Source organism: Syngnathus typhle, linkage group LG6 (assembly GCF_033458585.1).
Source record: "Syngnathus typhle isolate RoL2023-S1 ecotype Sweden linkage group LG6, RoL_Styp_1.0, whole genome shotgun sequence".
NCBI classification, from domain to species: domain Eukaryota; kingdom Metazoa; phylum Chordata; class Actinopteri; order Syngnathiformes; family Syngnathidae; genus Syngnathus; species Syngnathus typhle.
The window spans coordinates 16,040,168-16,061,901 of record NC_083743.1 but is presented as its reverse complement, the minus strand read 5'-3'; the positions used below and the strand labels follow the sequence as shown (position 1 = coordinate 16,061,901).

Here is a 21,734-nt window from a genome sequence, read left to right as displayed (position 1 = left end):
ATCCTGTTCTCCAACGCCTCCTATCAATTCCTCTGAAGAAGACTTCCGGTGGTGTTTTAATGGCGGTGGCATGGTGAATTCTACACTAAAAGAAAAATACTCGCCCCTTTGGTTCACTCCCATTGATTCGGGACGGCTTTCCACCCATTTTTTAGCTTGACAGACCCATCCTCATACCGTGGATTTAGCAACACAAGCGCTGTGGTGTCTCTCGGCCCGGCCATGGCGGCTCACAAACCAGTGGAATGGGTCCAGGCCGTGATTACTAGATTTGATGAGCAGGTAAACTGGATTTCTTTGATTCGGTGGAAGTAGTCGGGCTACCCCATCAGGCTTTGCAACTGCGCAATCGGTTTCACATTGAGGAAATTAATCCGCGATTTAGCGTCAAGTAGTGTTTGACGGGTGCAATGTGTACTGTGTTGCTTGTACCGCCTGCAAAACAGTGAGGCATTTGTGGCTAGCGTCATCCCCACCATCTTTCGTCACATCTGTCATTTCGTCTGGTTTCTCCACATATTTCGTTAGGCATTAGCAACAAATTAAAACCCACGTGACGGGTCCACACGTTGGCGGCATCTAGATTCATCCAAAGACATGTCAAGGTCTAAAGTTGAGTGTTTCATGCAGCTTGGTCAGCAAACGTTAGCAGGCCTGGCTCTATGTTGTAAACAAAAAAAGACATGACAGGGCTGCCACTAACATTTCTCATTTCGTATGAGTAGATGACCAACAAAGACAGTGAAATTCTTCTTTTGCTGACCCCATATTTAATTTTGTGTTGTTACTCCATAATGCCAATGTTTTCTGCTTTATGGGGCTTTATAACTCACAACATTGTTGTCCACTTAGTGAAAGAATGTGTCATTCGACCAGCAGCTTGTGTAAGTAACAGAATTGACTGCAATTAAAAATGCGATTTGTGAGGTAAACCAGTGGTCCCCAACCTTTTTTGCGCCACGGACCGGTTACATGTCAGAAATATTTTCGCGGACCGGCATTTATATAAATAAATAATACATTTATATAAATAAATAATACATCTATAATAAATATATAAATACGATGAAATAAAATGATACGACTGACATAAAAACAAGTACAAATGACAAAAATAAAACTCACCATTACGTTGAATTAGTGGGAGCACTGAGTTTGTTTTTCAGAAACGAGCCGGTCCCATCTAGGCGTAATCGGAGACAATGACACTCGAAGTGATTAAAGTTTGTCTTTTATTGCAGGATGCTTGGTCTCCATGTGTTGAAGCAGTTTTGAATGCTTCATTGCCTGGTTAGTTAGCCTGTCGCCACATATTAGCTTTGCGGGCTCGACTGGGGAAACATGTCACGTGACCGGGCCGAGTGTCTTGACCTGAATTAATTGAGCGTCGATAAAAAAAAAAATTTCTGTGCGGCTTGGCGGCCCGGTACCAAGTGACCCACGGACCGGTACCGGTCCGCGGCCCGGTGGTTGGGGACCACTGAGGTAAACCATTATGGCACAACAAAACAGGTAGTACTAGGCAGAGTGGGTGGTAGATACTAGTTTGTATTACCCATGAAGAAGTTTTATAATTAATATCTGACAAGTAGTTTATGTTATTGCCTGTCATTAAAACCTTAAGTGTATGGTTTTTAGACTTTAGCAGTCTTTGTTCTCATTAGCTGCCACGGATTGTGGTTGGGTTTAGACGGATTACTGCTGTTAGGCTAATGTGTTTTGAGAGTAACTTCTACTGCTTGGTCATTGCTACCATAATTATCCAGTAAATCCTTCCACACAGTTCACTTACGTTTTCTGTGTCTGTACGTCACAGTATGCCTTTTGTTTCGTTGAGTGTAGTATAAAGTGAAATGGTACTACACTGTCTTAGTAGGGTTATTTGGATCCGTAATGGGTGGCTGACATGGCAAAAACGGCGAGCGTTTGGTGTGCAAAGCACAAGATGCAAATTTTATTTTATTTAACCTCAAGTCAATAACTGGTAGCTGAATGTTGAATCCAATTGTTTTCAGGTGCTGGTCTGATAGACCCTTTACTGCCTTAACATCTTAAACTTTTCTGGGAATGCTGTCCACACGTTTAGTGTGTTTATAGGAATTGTTAACTAATCTTCCCCAATCTACACTACCAAAGCTTCTCTTTTGGGTTGAAATCAGGACTCTGTGCAGGCTTGTCAGGTTCATCCACACCGCACTCTCATCTAGGGCTTATTTATTTTGAAAAATAATACAATTGTGCCCGCGTGGGTTTTCTCCGGGCATTCCGGTTTCCTCCCACATCCCAAAAACATGCTTGGTAGGCTGATTGAGCACTCCAAATTGCCCATAAGTGTAAGTGCGAGTGTGGATGTTATTTTGTCTTTGTGTGCCCTGCGATTGGCTGGCAACCGGTTCAGGGTGTCACCGCCTACTGCCCGATGATGGCTGGGATAGGCTCCAGCACTCCCGCGACCCCCATGGGGACTAAGCGGTTCAGAAAATGGATGGATGGCTGTATTACAATAAACAATATCATATGCTTGTTCGATTCCACCTCTGGCCCCCCTATGTGGAGTTTGCATGTTCTCCCTGTGTACTCCGGTTTCCTCCCACACCTCAAAAACATACTTGGTAGGCTGATTGAGCACTCCAAATTGCCCATAAGTGTAAGTGCGAGTGTGGATGTTATTTTGTCTTTGTGTGCTCTGCGATTGGCTGAGATAAGCTCCAGCATGCCTGCTGTGAGGACTGGATGTTGACTGATTTCAACTGTACAACAAGTGTATTGTAAGGAAGCAGCCAAGTTATAAAGGGTGGGCATTTTTATGATTACGATTAGTGATTGTGATAAATTTCAGATTGCTCACAGTAATCTGCTCTGAACATATATCACTTGATCAAACATTGTGCGGGACAGCAGGTCGTCAGAGTACCGTATTTTATGGACTATGAGTCGCGTTCTTTTTCGTAGTTTGGGTGGGGGGGGGCGACTTATACTGAGGAGCGACTTGTATGTGAATTTTTTCATAAATTTTCAAAATTAAAAAAAAAAAAAGTGAAACCGCGATAAATGAACCTCGATGTAGCAACGGATTACTGTAATTTGAATTTCAAGTGACGTCAGCAGCACGGCGCGGCGGTTGTTTACATAAATGACAAAGATTCGATCACGAGATGACGTACTACCGGCATCATCATTAGCGGCTTTGTTTGTAAGTGACACGGAGGATGAAGAGTTTGAAGGATTTAAGGATTTGGAGTGACACAGAAGGTTTGAAAAACTATTATGGCTTTTACGCACGCCCGGTCCTACTCTACGGAGCTCTCTTTCACCTCCGTGGATGGAAGTCGGGTGCTGGCGCTCGGCCGGGTGGCTGTCCGGGGACGGTGGATGGGGCTCGGACATGGCTTTTACGCAGGCCCTGTCCTACTCTACGGCGCTCTCATTCGCCTCCGTGGATGGAAGTCGGGGGCCGGTGCTCGGCCGGGTGACTGTCCGGGGACGGTGGATGGGGCTCGAACATGGCTTTTACGCACGCCCGGTCCTATTCTATAGAGATCTCTTCCACCTCCGTGGCTGGAAGTGCCACCTCTGGGGATGGAAGTCCACGCCGCCACACGCCTGGAAGTCGACGTCGGTGCTTGGGGCCGTGTGGCAGTGAACTATTTACAGTGCCTTGCGAAAGTATTCGGCCCCCTTGAACCTGTCAACATTTTGCCACATTTCAGGCTTCAAACATAAAGATATAAAATTTTAATTTTTTGTCAAGAATCAACAAGTGGGACACAATCGTGAAGTGGAACGAAATTTATTGGATAATTTAAACTTTTTTAACAAATAAAAAACTGAAAAGTGGGGCGTGCAATATTATTCGGTCCCTTTACTTTCAGTGCAGCAAAGTCAATCCAGAAGTTCAGTGAGGATCTTTGAATGATCCAATGTTGTCCTAAATGAGTGATGATGATAAATAGAATGCACCTGTGTGTAATCAAGTCTCCGTATTAATGCACCTGCTCTTTGAAGTCTGTGGGTTCTGTCTAAAGCGCAGAGAGAACCATGAAGACAAAAGAACACACTAGGCAGGTCCGAAATACTGTTGTGGAGAAGTTTAAAGCCGGACTTGGATACAAAAAGATTTCCCAAGCTTTAAAGATCTCAAGGAGCACCGTGCAAGCAATTATATTGAAATGGAAGGAGTATCAGACCACTGCAAATCTACCAAGACCCGGCCGTCCCTCCAAACTTTCATCTCAAACAAGGAGAAGACTGATCAGAGATGCAGCCAAGAGGCCCATGATCACTCTGGATGAACTGCAGATAACTACGGCTGGGGTGGGAGAGTCTGTCCATATGACAACAATCAGTCGTGCACTGCACAAATCTGGCCTTTATGGAAGAGTGGCAAGAAGAAAGCCATTTCTCAAAGATATCCATAAAAAGTCTCGTTTAAAGTTTGCCTCAAGCCACCTGGGAGACACACCAAACATGTGGACGAAGGTGCTCTGGTCAGATGAAACCAAAATCGAACTTTTTGGCCACAATGCAAAACGATATGTTTGGCGTAAAAGCAACACAGCGCATCACCCTGAACACACCATCCCCACTGTCAAACAGGGTGGTGGCAGCATCATGGTTTGGGCCTGCTTTTCTTCAGCAGGGAAGATGGCTAAAATTGATGGGAAGATGGATGAAGCCAAATACAGGACCATTCTGGAAGAAAACCTGTTGGAGTCTACAAAAGACCTGAGACTTGGGCGGAGATTTATCTTCCAACAGGACAATGATCCAAAACATAAAGCCAAATCTACAATGGAATGGTTCACAAATAGACGTATCCAGGTGTTAGAATGTCAAAGTCCAGATCTGAATCCAATCGAGAATCTGTGGAAAGAGCTGATGACTGCTGTTCACAAACGCTCTCCATCCAACCTCACTGAGCTCGAGCTGTTTTGCAAGGAAGAATGGGCAAGAATTCCAGTCTCTCGATGTGCAAAACTCATAGAGACATACCCCAAGCGACTTGCAGCTGTAATTGCAGCAAAAGGTGGCGCTACAAAGTATTAGCGCAAGGGGGCCGAATAATAAAAAATTATCCAATTATCCGCCGTGTGCCGCGCCGCAGTTCAAATTATTCCACAGGCCCATACAACGATATATAAACTATATTTTAAATAACTATCACATAAACAACAATATTATCAAACCATTTGTGTCACTCCAAATCATTAAATTCATCCATCAAATTTCTATATTTCTATACTAAAAATAACATGTGAAGTGGTCAACTAAACTTGTAAGTAAGTGATGTGTTAATGATCAAGTAAAAATTTGTGAAAAAAAACATAGAAGTCGCTCCTGAGTATAGGTCGCCCCCCCACCCAAACTATGAAAAAAACTGCGACTTATAGTCCGAAAATTACGGTATATATATTTTTTTCCGCCCAGAACTGTCCATCAAAAGCTCATATTTTAAAATGGGACTAATATCAGCCATTGTGAATATGATTTGATCCCATCCTCTTGTCTTTGATGTGTTTTGTCTCTCTAGCTTCCAATCAAAGTTGGACACCAAAATACTCACACAAAAATCAGCACAGAGCACAACAAGGAATGCCTGATCAACATCTCAAAGTACAAGTTTTCACTTGTCATTAGTGGCCTCACGACTATTCTCAAAAATGTCAATAACATGGTAAGTTATTGTTCTTATCTTCAGCATATCTAGAAAGTATTGAATAATACATATTTGTATTTATATTTTTTGTTACTGGGTTTATAGATGATGGCCATTAGGGGTGTAACGATTCATCGATACACATCGATTAATCGATATAATGCTCTACGATTTATTAGCATCGATGCTAAACGTAAACATCGATTTATATCGCCGTGTTTGACCTCGGACATTAGACGCGACTTTATTTTGAAATCCAGTTCATTGTTGCTTGCTTCCTCTTTCCGGGAGCAGTGCGCAGCATTGTTGTGTTGTGAGCAGAGCAGGCACGTGAAAGGGGAGTCGACAACTAGTACGCGGTGTCCAAAAAGACGAGGAAATTTGCTCCCCTTTAGGCTTCCAGTCATTCGTTTGGAAGCACTTTGGATTCCAAAGAAAAGATGGCTCAACGGACAAGACACGTGCAGTTCGTAAATCCTGCCATGCGGTGATCAAATATTCAGGGACCACAAATCTCGCCGCACATTTAAAGAAAAAACACAACATCAAAGTTCAGTGTTAAAATAAGCACTTTGTATACTACAATATTGTAATTTCCTAAATAAAGAGTTTGCAGTACCTTGTTGATTTTGCGTATGAATTGTTATAAATCAGGATATTGTTCTATATTTTTCATTTAAAAAATATATATATATATATCGATCGTAGAGCACTATATCGTGATATATCGTGAATGAATCGCAGCAGGCTTTAAGATATCGGCAAATATCGTATCGTTGTTCTTTGTATCGATATATCGTATCGTGACAAAACCCGCGCTTTACACCCCTAATGGTCATGCCCGCTCATTATGAGCCATGGTCCTGTATATTCATCATATGTTTCAATTATTAGTTTACATTAGCGTATTTATCCTGTATTTAATTAATGCTTTAAAAACTATACTTCTGTTTATTTTCACTATGTTAAATGTAAAATTTCTAATCTCACTGAGAGATGAACATTTCCAACTGTTGAACAAAAGTAGCAAAATGCGTGTTTACATCACGGCTCGTCAGGGTTCTTTCACGGTTGCAAATGTTTACCCCTGGAATGAACCCCAATGAAAACGCAAGATTCCCAACCTTAGAAAATGCGCAATTGTTCGCAGCTCACTGGTATAGAGGTTTAACTGAATATTTAGCATTTGATATTTTCTGGTCTTTATATCCTGTTCAAGCCATCAGTGGATTTAGGAGGTAGATTTAACATGGCTGCAAAATGGTGTCTGCCTCAATTTAATAAAATGGATGATAAATTTAAGGGGATTAAAGTCAAAATATTTATTATTGAAAAAGTTGACATGTTTATCGCATAATTCTTATTCATGAATTTTTACTGGCCCTCTTCGGGCCAGCGTCAGTGAACTTTGGGTGGCCCAACACAGTTATATTGTGGTCCCAGCCCACTGGGCTACTTGATGTGGAACCATGTTTACCCTAAAAGCGTTTTTGATCTGCTCTCATCATCCCAAAATGGCACCATTTGATGGCATGCTTTGAATATCATGAAAACACTTTAACAGCTTTTAAAAGACTGGGTTTTAGTTTCCTGTTGGACTCTAGAACCACTTAATACGGTAATCAATACAGTAATTTTCTGCATGAAAAGTAGTACCGTATTTTCCGCACTATTAGGCGCACCTAAAAACTTGCATTTTACTAAAAAAAAAACAGTGCGCCTTATAATGCAGAGCGCCTTATATATGGATCAATTGATGAATTTGTGGATCCATACTGGTTGTACACAGTGCTCTGCCAAAATGTTTCAGTATGTTTTAGTACGACTAGTAAATTACAAGGTCGCATCGCTTCCCAACATTACGGCAACTGTAGTCAGGGGGTGTCACCGAATAGCTGTTGTACCCCCGAGGCTATTTCATTTCAAAATAGGCTGCTCCGTTAATGTTTCGAGTAAATCTACGGATCGATATAGAAGGGAAACATAGGTAAGCAGTACCAATTTGTCAGATCGAACTTTAGTCAGTTCCGATCATTTTATAGGAGATCGTTTGAGAAACGCGATTGTTTACACTTTGGTGAGGCTCATGGGAGATTGCGAGCTGAGGCTCATGGGAAATTACGGATGGCTAATGCTATAACAATAGCTGCTATACGCGCGAGGCTATTTCATGTCAAAATAGGCTGCTCCGTTAATGTTTCGAATAAATCTACGGATCGATATGGAAGGGAAACATATGTAAGTAGTACCAATTTGTTAGATCGAACTTTAGTCAGTTCGGATCATTTTATAGGAGATCGTTTGAGAAACGCGATTGTTTACAGAGGGCTTGTTGGTTATTGGCTAGTGGATGCATACCGCGACCCTAGTCAACCTCAGTTTGTTGCAGTATAGCTTCTATTTTATGCGCCTTATAATCCGGTGCGCCTTATATATGGACAAAGTTTTAAAATGGGCCGTTCATTGAAGGTGCGCCTAATGGTGCGGAGAATACGGTAGTTTGTAAAATCAGGCATACTGGAGCTTTATGAACTTTCTAGTTTTTCAATGCCGACATGATGAATGGACCCTAATCAGTAATGGGATGCTGAATAGAAAAGCGTAGTTTCTTCAGTCATTCTTCATAATGCCCATTCCTAATTAGTAACTGTTTGTCTTTATACCATAGCGAATATTTGGAGAAGCATCGGAGAAAAACCTCTACCTCTCACAGCTCATCATCCTGGATACATTGGAGAAGTGCCTGGCTGGGGTGAGTTCCTTCTCATCAAATCTTGTCTTCTCTCTTTATAGTGTACAGTGGTGCCTCGGTTTTTGAACACAATCCGTTCCAGAAGAGTGTTTTAGAAGTGAATCGTTCGAATTCCGAATCCTATTTTCCCATTACAAATAATGGAAAAAAATTAATCCGTTCCAAGCAAAAAACCCTTTTTAAGCATTTTTTTCATATATATATAATCAGTAGGAATGACAACTTTGCCAGGTGTCAGCATCAACATGTGCAGTCATTTACCGTATTTTCTGGAATATAAATTGCTCCGGAGTATCAATCGCATCAGCCATAAAATGCACAATAAAGAAGAAAAAGACATATACAAGTCGTGCCGGAGGATAAGTCACATTTTTGAGGAAATGTATTTGATAAAATCTAACACAAAGAGTAGACATGTCATCTTGAAAGGCAGTTTAAAATAAAATAGAATAGGCAACAACAGGCTGAACAGTACGGTATGCTAACGTTGCATAAACACAAACGAGAAACTAAGAACGTGCCTGACGTAACATTAAATTATTAAACATTAAACAAATATTAATAGTTATTCAAATAACTATAGCATAAATAACATGCTAACAAGTTTATCAAACCATCCGTGTCACTCCAAATCATAAAATCCAACGAAATGTTCATCCTTGGTGTCACTTATAAATAACTCCGCTAACCTGGTAGAAAATGCAGTGCTTCTTCTTCTGCGCCGCTTACGTCAGACTCATCGTCAATTGAAGTTCCAGTTATTCCACAGCCTAGAGCGCCCTCTTGCGGTTTAGTGTGAAAACAACATGTGAAATGATATAATGTGTTATTAATTTCACACGTAAGTCACTCCTGAGTATAAGTCGCACCACCGGCCAAACTATGAAAAAAACTGACTTATAGTCCGGAAAATACGATAGTTATTTTGCTAAGATAGCGCTGCTAACACTGGAGCAGCCGCTTAACGCTGGCAGCGAAGTTATTTTGCTAAGATAGCCCTGCTAACGCTGGAGCAGCCGCTTAACGCTGGCAGCAGGCACCGATAACCCGTACAGTTGTCAGCTTAAAAGAAAGGTGAACCGAGCATGGTTCATTTTTCACTAACTAGTACAGTTAATGTATTTATTTAACAGGAAAATGAAAAAAGTTAATCATTTTCTATCTTGTCCATTCATTTTGGAGAATGAAATAACGAATGCCTTTAAAAAAAGCCCACTTTTAATGATGAATAGGGCTACACACCCCTCCCCTCTGTCTTTGTTGATGATGTCACGGAAGGAAGAAATCACAATTTCCCCATTAGAAATCATTGTAAAGATGATCACTTATGTCAAGTCTAAGTACCATCAGACATTAATTCACACACTGAAAACAAAGAGAAGACAACCAGTATTCCTTTTTACTCGCGAGGAGAACAGCAGACAAAGTTTCAGTTACAGTCTCTGATGATTCTGAACTCTTAGTCTGCTGTCTCCTCTTTTTATTTTGGGTTGCCCTGGTTACAAAGGCTTTGCTATACTAAAGGGAGGGGAGATTGTGGCTGTAGCAACGCTGATTAGCTAACTAATGTAATGTGGTGCGAGGCCTTGGCCGATTTGTGACTCCAGCAGTGCAGTCTGTCCTGTTACTCCTCAGCCGGTTGACAGCCGGTTGGCTGACTCGTCCTTGATTAGATATCTCGAAGCGTGTTGGGTGCCGTTTTCCTGTGGAACAATGCAACTAGACTTTCACGCTAAGTTTCATACAATACTAATATTGCGTAAATATGGGATAACTTACATGCAACTACTTCAACAGATATGTCTTTTCTGTAACACTTAAAGACAAACGGTCTCGATCAACAACAATCCATAGATAAAAATTACAGAGTTGATTAAAAGAACTTTGAACTAAACAGAGTACTTTTTCAGGTGCGAGGGCGCTCTACTCATATCTAGTGAGATAAGAAAGGAAGGGAGTTAAAGGAATTCTCTGGAGCTAGCTTCGTTGAACCAAGGGACTCCAACTCGTAAATTGTGAGGCCCTTGGTCAGGCCGACCATCCAATTATTCCGACAGCTTAAAACCGGGGTGTCAAACTCATTTTTTCACGGGCCGCATAGTTTCCTTCGGAGGGCTATTATGACTGTCAAGGCCTGATGTTATATACAGTATAAGCTACACAACAAACTAATGAATAACTAGCATTGAAATCAGAGACTGGTAAAAACTGCTAATATTTTAAAAAGATAGAATAGTAAAAGAAATTGCTGGCAATATCTGTCGTTTTTAAAAGTGAAAACAATTTTATTATTGACACAAAGCGGCCACATAAAATGATATGATGGGCCGCATCTGGCTTAAAATGTCCAAAAGCAGCTATCAATTGGCACCAACATTTACATGGACATCTCTACTTATGACTACTTCAACATATTAATAATAATAAAATGTCATTTAATTTATATAGCGTTTTTCAATGACCCAAAGACGCTTACAGGGAATAAAAAGGGTGAGGACGAACGGGGGTGGGGGGGCGCTGAGACAATAGGATATAGTTAATAACAGGACATCGGTCAGCAGTGCGAAGGAGATGGATGGAGGAGCAGGAGGGGCGAGAGCGGAGGTTGTTGAGGTTGGCAGTATGGGAGGTGGGGGTGACGGGGGGGTTGGTAGTCCAGAAAGAGGGGATGGGTGAGCCGTCGGGGAAGTGCCGGTTAAAAGACAGTCCAGATGTAGCAGCGATGGCGAAGGATCCCAGCCTCGTATGGAAGGAGTAGTAGACCAGGTGGTGATGCCGGTTGACCGCGACTGTACCCGGACAAACGGCAGGCGCCAACGCACCACGGCGGCACACAGCCAGCCACAGTTGGCGAGCCCGCAGGGAGTGGAGCCCGCCCCCTGAGGACGCCGGCCGGCCGGCCAGAGGGCCGGGCGGCCAGAGGGCCGGGCGGCCAGAGGGCCGGGCGGCCAGAGGGCCGGGCGGCCAGAGGGCCGGGCGGCCAGAGGGCCGGGCGGCCAGAGGGCCGGGCGGCCAGAGGGCCGGGCGGCCAGAGGGCCGGGCGGCCAGAGGGCCGGGCGGCCAGAGGGCCGGGCGGCCAGAGGGCCGGGCGGCCAGAGCTGCTGTCAAGTCCAGAGCTGCTGTCAAGTCCAGAGCAGGCGGCCACAGGCTCAGAGCCGGGAGGCAGAAGGGTCTGGTGGTGGTTTTGGCCAGCTGGCTGTTGGCTAGCTGACTAACGTAGCTGATAGTCCGAGGGAGAGGAAACAGATAGGTGAAAGCAGAGCTGCGGGAATGCGAAGTAGACGGAGGACAACACGAGAAAAATAGAAGAAACGGGAAAACGAAAAACAAGTAATGGGCACGGTCCGGGACAGAAGCGGCAGTCAACAGATCTGACGCCAGCGTTGCTCTGACCCGGAAGACAACAGACGGTGGGGGAGGGAGGTGACTATTAAAAGTATTAGCTTCTCCGTATCTGATTTTAGAGAAATAAGCAGCCTCTCTGCAGATGAAGTGCCCTGTCACGTCTATTTCCTTTCACCAGTCACCAACATATGCAAACATGACGTGTTCCGAGTGGCTTCATGTAAGATGAATTGTTCATACGTTGTTATATAGTCAATTGAAATTGGTAAGAGTTCATTTGACTTTGACTCACTGATACCAATAAAAATAACTGTTCTGTTTTTAGCCACTTAAGTTTTTTTAATATTGCAGCCGTTGCAATTTAAAAATCTAGTTTGATTAGTTGTACAGTATTTGGTGCATGCACGTTTATTTTACTCTTTTGAATGTGCATTGAGTAACTAAATTGACAGTCTATAAACTTTTGATGTTTAAACATGACAACTAAATTTGTAAAAATGTATTCTTGGTAATAAAATATAATAAAAACGCAAAGTTTTATGATTGTGAAACAAGGTGTTTTAGAAGTTTAGTTTTTTCATGTTATTGGGAAAAATTTTGACATTCAAACTTGCATGTCCTTCTCCTTTGTCAGCAATCCAAAGACTCCCTGCGGCTGGATGAGACCATGCTAGTCAAACAGCTATTGCCAGAGATTTGCCATTTCATCCACACGTACCGTGAGGGCCATCAGCATGCAGCTGAGCTCCGAGCTTCAGCCTCAGCTGTTCTCTTCTCTCTTAGCTGCAACAATTTTAATGCTGTTTTCAGTCGAATTTCCACCAGGTACCCAGCTGCACAGATTTTTTTTCTTGTTTTACAGTTCAGGAATTGATGATTGAAGGCATTTAGCTGACCATGGTCGCTTGAATTTATCTTGAGTTTTTCACCCTTTATGTCACAGGTGTCAAACTCCAAGCCCTCAAGGGCTACTTGCATGTATTTTGTCCCTCCTCCAACACACATGATTCACATGATCAGCTCATCAGAAAGCTCTGCAGGAATCTAACGATCCTGGTCATTCTAAAACATCTAAAACCTGCAGGGTAGTGGCCCTTGAGGACCAAAATTGGACACCTGTGTTTTACAGCAGTGGTCCCCAACCTTTTTTGCGCCACGGACCGGTTACGTGTTAGAAATATTTTCGCGGGCCGGCCTTAATATAAATAAATACCGTGTTTTTCCATGCATAATGCGCCCCGTGCATAATACGCACCCTAAAAATGGCATGTCGATGCTGGAAAAAAGCCTGTACCCATGTATAATACGCACCCAAATTTTGACTCTTAAATCCGTAAACGTAAAATTATTTCAGAAAAAAGATCATCTTTGGGAACAACCGGATGTTATTCTGCCGGTCAGTATCACTGCGCATGCGCTAGCAAACTCGATAGCAAAGAAATGTTTCGGATTTGTGTAGGGTACATTGTGACAGCAAACGAGCAGGTGATCGAGCAAGCGTCTGATACAAGAGCATTGTGTTCGTATGGAGCGTGTTTGAAGTGAACAGCAGAGAGGCACGGAACAAGGCAAAGTGAAATAAAATATTACCTGTAATACGCATTTAGGTATAGAACTGAACTCTCGCTCTTTATATAGCTGACGTGTCTTGCGCATCCGTTCTGCGCATCTGTAATGGCGGCCTCCGTATGATATCCGGTTTGCGATGGAGATTAAAAAACAAACAATATTTTATAATAACACACCATCAAGGATTGCATCATCGCATCAAACGATGTGTCGTCAATTATGAATTTTACTGACTGTGTTGGGCAGGATGGCTGAATGCGATGCGAGATTGACAACAAACAAGAAGAAAGGTGTGATTTCAGGTTTTATTTCGAGGGAGATTTTCTTCAAAGATTGTTGTACCCATGCATAATGCACACCCCAGATTTTAGGACAATATATTACCGTTTTTTTCCGTGTATAGTGCGCAATATTTTACTAATTTATTGTCCTAAAATCTGGGGTGCGTATTATACATGGATACAAAGAAAAAAAAAATTATTATTTTTTTTTTTTTTTTTTAAATAAAGTCATGGTACAACAAAACCAACAACAGGACTGACCGACAAAGTCGTGGAACAAAAAGACAGGGTGACATTACCAAAGACAGGAACAGAATGACAGTAACACATGCAATGATCCAACGGTGAGCGAGGGGCAGACAGGACTTAAATACAAAACACGTTACATCGATTGAGGTGACACAGGAAGAGCGGGGTGACACGAACAGAAACTATGGCAACCTAGACACATAGCAAAACTGGGGACGAGACATGACAAATCTCCCCCGAAATAAAACTCACCTTTCTTCTTGTTTGTTGTCAATCGCGCATCGCATTCAGCCATCCTGCCCAACACACTTAGTAAAATTCATAATTGACGACACATCGTTTGATGCGATGGTGCAATCCTCGATGGTGTGTTATTGTCAAATATTGTTTGTTTTTTAATCTCCATCGCGGACCGGACGTCATACGGAGGCCGCCATTACAGATGCGCAGAACGGTTGCGCAAGACACGTCAGCTATATAAAGAGCGAGAGTTCAGTTCTCCACCTATTAGTTTCAATTCACAGTTTAATTAGCAGTTTCAATCAGCAAATAACAAAATGCGTATTACAGGTAATATTTTATTTCACAACACTTTGCCTTGTTCCTTTCGTCTCTGCTGTTCATTTCAAACACGCTCCATACGACCGCAATGCTCTTGTATCAGACGCTCGCTCGATCACCTGCTAGTTTGCCGTCTGTCACAATGTACTCTACACAAATCCGAAACATTTGTTGCGGCTCCGAGTCACGACGAGGGGCAAGTTTTGGTTTCCAAGGGTGTTTTTATTCCTCTTCAACGTCTCTCCCATACAGAGCCGCCGTGTGCGCACGGAGCGCGGTGGTGCGTTTAGGGGCAGTCGGAGAAATCAACGCCAACAAAAAAAATGACATCCAGCCTAGTTAAGACCATACCAAAGACTTTAAAAATGGGACCCATTGCCTCCCTGCGTGTGTGACGATCTTTGGGACTTAAAAAAAAAAAAAAAAAAAAAAAATTAAAAAAAAATTTAAAAAAAAATCATAAAAATTGGGTGCGTATTCTACATGGGTACAAGCTTTTTTCCAGCATCAGCATGCCATTGTTAGGGGTGCGTACTATACATGGGGGCGCACTATACACGGAAAAAAACGGTACTTAAATTTTGCGCATTATGCATGGAAAAACACGGTAATACATTTATAATAAATATATAAATACGATAAAATAAAATGATACGACTGGCATAAAAACAAATATAAACCACATAAAAATGAAACGCACCATCACGTTGAATTAGTGGGAGCACAGCTTGTTTCTCAGGAACGAGCCAGTCCCATCTAGGCATAATTGGAGACAATGTCCTTCTTGTTCACATTTTTTTCTTTCAAAAAATTCCAAAGGTTTGTCTTTTAATGCAGGATTCTTGGTCTCCATGTGCCAAAGCAGTTTTGAAGACTTTATTGCCTCGTTAGCTAGCCTGTCAGTGAGCTTGGCGCGTCAGAGTCACGTGTGGCGATAAATCCATATTTTAAGTAGGACTCCAGAAACTTTCTTTTAAATGCAGCTATCCTTTTCTTAGAAGTCGTAGCCTCTTTTTCTTCCGTCTCCTCATTGGGCTTTTTTTCCCTTTCCGAAGAACCTTTCCAAACATCTCTGTTTCTTGCTCATTTTTGCTAGCTTCGCGGGCTCGACTGGGGTGACAGGTCATGTGACCGGGACGAGCGTCTTAACCTGAATTAACCTGTGTCAAGAGACACAGATGCATTGATGGATGTAATTGGGAGAGAATCGCCAAATTTCTTATATTTTTTAAAATTAATTCTTACTCATTTTTGCTAGCTATGTGGGCTCGACTGGGAAAACATGTCACGTGACCAGGACCCACATGATCAGCACAAATTTCTAGGGATAACATTAATAATAGATGTTAGAAAAACAGGTAGACATAATGTTTGAATTTTAAATGTAAAACTATATATAGTATAAAATACGCATCCTCCTTAGGTCATTTTCTTTTATATTCTCTTAGAAGGAAATATAATTATCAAAACTGCTTGAGATTTATGCTCATGATCCAAATAGATAAGAAAACAAAAACACGTTTTCTTAACTTAAATCATAATGCCTAATGATTTGCAAAGATCATGGGAATAAATCATACACATTTGTAGTATAACATTTAGTCATCTGCAAGTTCTTTTTATCTTTTTAAAGTTCTTAATTTCCCAAATGAAAAAGTTATCAATAATAATAATAATTACAATAATACCGTAATTTTCTGACTAAAAGTCGCTCGGAATATAGGTCGCATCAGCCATAAAATGCATAATAACGTGAAAATATATATAAATCGCTCCGGAGTATAATTCGCATTTTGGGGGGAAATTTATTCGGCAAAATCCAACACCAAGAACAGACATAGAACGAGCAACAGGCTAAATGATACGGTATGCTAAGGTTACATAAACACAAACGAAGAACTGAGAACGTGCCTGACCTAACATATTAACAGTTATTCAAATAAATAACACGTTTATCAAACCATCCGTGTCACTCCAAATCATTAAATCCATCCAAATCTTCGTCCTCTGTGTAAACAATACCGCTGCTGACTTCGGAAGTATGTACATGCGGCGCTGACGTCAGACTCCTAGTCAGTTGCGGTTCCAATTATTCCATAGGCCTATATAACTATATAGAAACTATATATTAAATAACGATGACAAATAACAAATTTATTGTGAAAAAAAAACCCATATATAAGTCGCTCCGGAGTACAAGTCGCATTTTGAGGGGAACTGTATTCGACAAAATCGAACACCAAGAACATACATGAACGAGCAACAACAGGCTAAACGATAGGTATGCTAACGTGACATAAACACAAAGGAAGAGCTGAGAATGGGCCTGACGTAACATTCAGAGTTATTCAAATAACCATTACATAAATAACACGTTTATAAAACCATCTGTGTCATGAGAATGGGCCTGACGTAACATTCAGAGTTATTCAAATAACCATTACATAAATAACACGTTTATAAAACCATCTGTGTCACTCCAATTCATTAAATCCATCGATCGTCCTTTGTCAACAATGGGTGCGCGCCGCTGACGGCGCTTGCATTTCAAAATATTCCACAGGCCCGTATAACGATATATAAATTATATACCAAATAACTATTACATTATACATATATTATCAAACCATCTGTGTCACTCCAAATCATTAAATCCATCGATCAAATTCCTCGTCCTTTGTTATAACGCCGCGCGTGCGCCCTGACATCAGCCTTGTCGTTATTCCACAGATCTTGTATATAACTATATTGTAGCGTTAACAAAGTACAAGGAAAGACATTTTTATTTAACAAAACAAACTTCCAGGCGTGTGGTGGCGTGGACTTCCAGCCACGGAGGTGGAAGAAAGATCGATAGAATAGGACCGGGCGTGCGTAAAAGCCATGACCGAGCCCCATCCACCGTCCCCGGACAGCCACCTGGCCGAGCGCCGGCCCCCGACTTCTATCCAGGGAGGTGAAAGAGAGCTCCGTTGAGTAGGACCGGGCATGCATAAAAGCCATAACAGTTTTTCAAACCTTCTGTGTCACTCCAAATCCTTAAATCCGTCAAACTCTTCGTCCTCCGTGTCACTTAGAAACAAAGCCGCTAATGATGCCGATAGTACGTGGGGCCCTTCGTCATCTTCGTCATCCCGTGATCAATCTTTGTCCTTTTTGTAAACAACCGCCGCGCCACGCCGCACCGCGCTGCTGACATAACTTGAAATTCAAATTACAGTAATCCCTTCCTACATTGCGGTTCGTTTATCGTGGTTTCACCTTTTTATTTTTTTTTTGAAAATTTTTTCAAAAATTCACATATAAGTCGCTCTTCATTAAGCCCCCCCCCCCCCCCCCCCCGCACTATGAAAAAAAAAAACGCGATTTACAGTCCGAAAATTACGGTAATTGCCGACAGTCAAGGATTACTCCACTGGAGGAAATCCTCTAAGAATTTATAATCTTTATTAACAATATCCTCGATTTAAGAATGACACAAATGACCTTAAATCAGAATTGTAGGTAAATACTAGTACATGTTTTGACTTTCTTCTGAAATGTTGTGCCATTCATGAAAGAGACAGTTTGTGCTCAGATGCGCCTATTTTGAATCACCATTTGTGTGTGTGGATGTGTGTGCATGTTTCCCCAGGCTACAGGAGTTGACGGTGTGCTTGGAGGACAATGTAGATGTTCATGACATAGAGCTGATGCAGTACATTAATGTGGACTGCTCCAAGCTCAAGAGGCTGCTACAAGGTTATACTTTTTAAGGTTTAGAGAGAGAAGATTTGCACGATAGGTCTCTTGGGTGTATCAAGTTTGTTGATTTTCCAATGTGAACACTTTCTTGTAGAAACCGTTCTAAAGTTTAAAACCCTTAAAAAGCCTGCACAACTAGCAGTCATCAACAGTTTAGAAAAGGTAGGTTCTTCCTTTCTTTTCTATTGAGCTATTCTGCAGGTGTAACTGCTAAGTAATGGAAGTGCCCAGGAGTTTTGTACCAATGTGAACATATTGCATTTCAATTTTAATACATCAAATCAATACACATTTGATCTTGAAGCATACATTCATAAAGTACTTTGCAACTGTGCTAGTTTCATAAATATCTGTTGGGAAGTGACCATAGTATAAGCATGTTAATGACCTTTGAACTGTACAATTATCAGGGATTAATGGATTTGGCAGCGGCAACCGCTCTCCACATTTCTGATAATTGTGCTGCTTGTCAGGTACTCAACCAGACATTTAAGCATCCAATCATGTTTGGCCATTGACATAACTCTTTATGGGCAGACATACATTCTTTGACCAGTGGCTCCACAAAGAATCAGAATTATACACAATTATTTTCTCAAATGTCATGACTTTTTTTTTTTTTTTAACCTAAAACACCAAAGTCTAGAAAACATTTCCTTCTTTTATGGACACTCCGTGGTACCTCTACTTACGAATTTAATTGGTTCCGTGTTCGGGTTTACTAAGCAGTGTTCCCTCTAATTTTTCAAGTGTCTGTGCAAACACGCCAGCTCCTTGTGCACACTGTGGACCACTGTGTGCAACACCAAATTAAATAAATAAGTAAACAGACAGACAGACGGACAAACAAATACAAACAAACAAATAAATAAATAAACAAATAAGTAAAATGTTGTCGATGAAAACTACCTTGCTCGGTGTCGGATTTTGTTTTGTCAGCTTGTTCCTTTTCTGCCGGTCTTTTGCGCTCTGTACCGATCCCCTGTCCCATCTTGAGTCTTCATACAATTTCAACAGCTTTCAAATGACATTTCTGCTGAATGTGACGCTTGAGGTAGTCCAACTTCCGTTCCTTCCATATTTTTCCCTCCGTAAACTTGCCCGCCACTATGGCTTCACTGCATGTTTTGCAGGAGACTTTTCTCATTCGAAGAAGAGAAAATCCCATCCAGTTTCACCGTTTCCTCTTGTACTTGCACACACTCCCGCAGCTATTCAATCTTGAAAGAACTGCCTCGTCTCTTATTTATTTTGGCATGGCGAGTGGATGTGTCGCTGCTCATTCGTTTCGCAATGATTAGCTGATTTAGCATTTGCATCGCTTGACACCGCCGCACTGTTGTTATTTAGCTAACCTGCGCGGCACGGATGGGCAGGACACATGTTCAGGCGCTGTCAATCCTATGATTGCTTATGTAGCATAAGTGAACCATATCATATCATTGGCTGGACACCTGTCAATTGCTGATTTACACTACAAAAAGGCACAGGAAGAAAATCATTCGTCCACTTAATTAGATTACGTTTAACATGAGATATTAATCATTTTATGCTGAATTTTATTTTGTGCGCCGCATGGAGTTCCTTGTGCGCAGAGACTGCGCGACCAGTGCGCAATTACGCAGCTGCGCAGCTTAGAGGGAACACTGTAAGTAGAAACGTTTGTAAGTTAAGCAACGTTTTCTATAGGAATCAGTGTAAAAGCAAATAATGCATGCCGGACTATCCCAAAAGTCACAATTTTCGTCTGCCCTATTACTTTGTGTAAAACACACAGAAAACCTAAACAACAGGTTTATTTTTGCCTTTTCAAACCGTTATAACTAAAAATAAATGGCACTTTATTCTTTACCTCCTAAATTTGCCTAGGGAGGGGGGAACCTGTTCTAACTTTCTACACTTGCTAAAAATACTCCAGAGAAGGCACGCAAAAAGTCACACTCATAAATTGTTGTATGCTTCCAAGTACTACTACTTGCAATGTGCTCACGTACTCGTCATTATTTTTTGGTGCAATTTATGAGCTTTCCAACTGTATCATAGAACATTCATTTATATCATTGGTCATTGAACGCACCTAGCGCACAAGAGTAAGAACTTAATAAAATAAAGAAAGAAAAGGAACCTAGGTTCTAAAGATGGAAATCGACAAACATAAAAGTGTTTTCTTCATGTTTTTATTGAAAACAAGCTGATACTGTCTGCCCCATGGCAATTGCTTCCGCCTTTCACTTAATGCGTGTGCGCTCCTGCAGCAAGGGATTTTCACGGGGATGCCTACTTTGGCACCACACTGGCCGTACTCAATAGCGAGCCTGATGATACGCCGTGCTCCTTTATGATTCAAAGTTTTGATTTTTATTCTTTTTTAATCTATCAATAGTCTTGTTTTTACACTGCTGACTCTCCGAGATGAACAGGGAATGTCAGAGCAAAGGAGACGGTCCAAAATTGGTTCGTAAGTAGATGCAAAAAAACTTGCGAGGCTCTGGTTCGTATCCCGAAAAGTTCGTAAGTATACACGTTCGTAAGTAGAGGTACCACTGTATTCATATTACACATTAACCTTCAGATGGGGTTAGTTTATTTTTTGCCGTCAGGAGACTGTCAACAGCAACTGGAAGCTTGTTCATCATATGCCAGATTCTCTTTGAACTCTGTTTTGTCTTGACAGGCATTTTGGAACTGGGTGGAAAATTATCCAGATGAATTCACCATGCTCTACCAACGACCTCAAGCAGATATGGCAGGTCCTAAAACAACTTTTGACCGATATTTACATTTTCAACTTTACAATTGACACCCATCAAATATACAACTCAATAAATTAAATAAAAAATTAGGCATTTCTAAATAACTATCCAAAATCTTAAAAAAAAAATGCTTCTTAAACATTCAATAAAAATCTTTTCCATGAAAACTGGTGGCCCAGAACAAAGACAATTAAAAAAAAATGGGAAAAAAAATCCACAAATATGTGAATCAAAGCAGGTGGCGAACCGTGAGCAAGTGGGGGTCCATTGTATAAACAGTCATCCCTCGCTACTTCGTGGTTCAAAAGGTGTTTTGTCCGTCTAATGAGTGTTTGTCCGGCAGTTTTTTTTGTTCGTCTCGTCGTACTGAGTCGTGCTACAAGTACGGCAGGCAGGTTCTGCTTGACATCGGCCAAAGCGAGTTTTGTCGAGTTCTGGACTTTGATGCGGGAACATTAAAGGAGCTCGGCCTGCTACGTCCTGAAGCGTCGCCGGGCTCGTCTGCTATTCCTCCCCCGGTTGGGAAGCGTCGAAAGCGGTGTGCGAGGAGCCTGAAGAGGGGCAAACGCGGGGGCGTCCGGGCCAGGCTGGCGGCAAACCCTGCTCGCCCGGCCGTGCCTTCCATTCTTCTGGCGAATGTTCGATCGCTGGACAACAAAATGGATTACATTCGCTTGCTGCGATCTACAAACCGGACAGTGCGGGACTGCTGTGTGCTTGTAATCACTGAGACTTGGTTGACCGTCAACATTCCGGACTCCGCTGTACATCTGGAGCGGCTAGCGTGCTATCGGGCGGACCGGGCCATTGTACAAGGGGGGAAA

The 21,734-nt window shown here is 41.8% G+C and overlaps 1 protein-coding gene across 8 annotated transcripts in view; it reads left to right on the top strand.

The window, feature by feature from the left end:
* nf1a (neurofibromin 1a) overlaps window positions 1-21,734 on the top strand; it is a 159,522-nt gene continuing 137,788 nt past the window's right edge. For 3 of the 8 annotated variants that reach the window (XM_061280806.1, XM_061280807.1, XM_061280805.1), the window contains exons 1-7: window positions 2-282; window positions 5,531-5,674; window positions 8,325-8,408; window positions 12,388-12,578; window positions 18,048-18,154; window positions 18,252-18,319; window positions 20,832-20,907. In XM_061280806.1, coding sequence (XP_061136790.1) covers window positions 223-282; window positions 5,531-5,674; window positions 8,325-8,408; window positions 12,388-12,578; window positions 18,048-18,154; window positions 18,252-18,319; window positions 20,832-20,907 — 730 coding nt within the window. In that variant the 5' untranslated portion in view covers window positions 2-222. Of the gene's footprint in view, window positions 283-5,530; window positions 5,675-8,324; window positions 8,409-12,387; window positions 12,579-18,047; window positions 18,155-18,251; window positions 18,320-20,831; window positions 20,908-21,734 lie in introns of all 8 variants that reach the window. The other 5 variants (XM_061280809.1, XM_061280810.1, XM_061280808.1 and 2 more) reach the window with 2 other exon arrangements.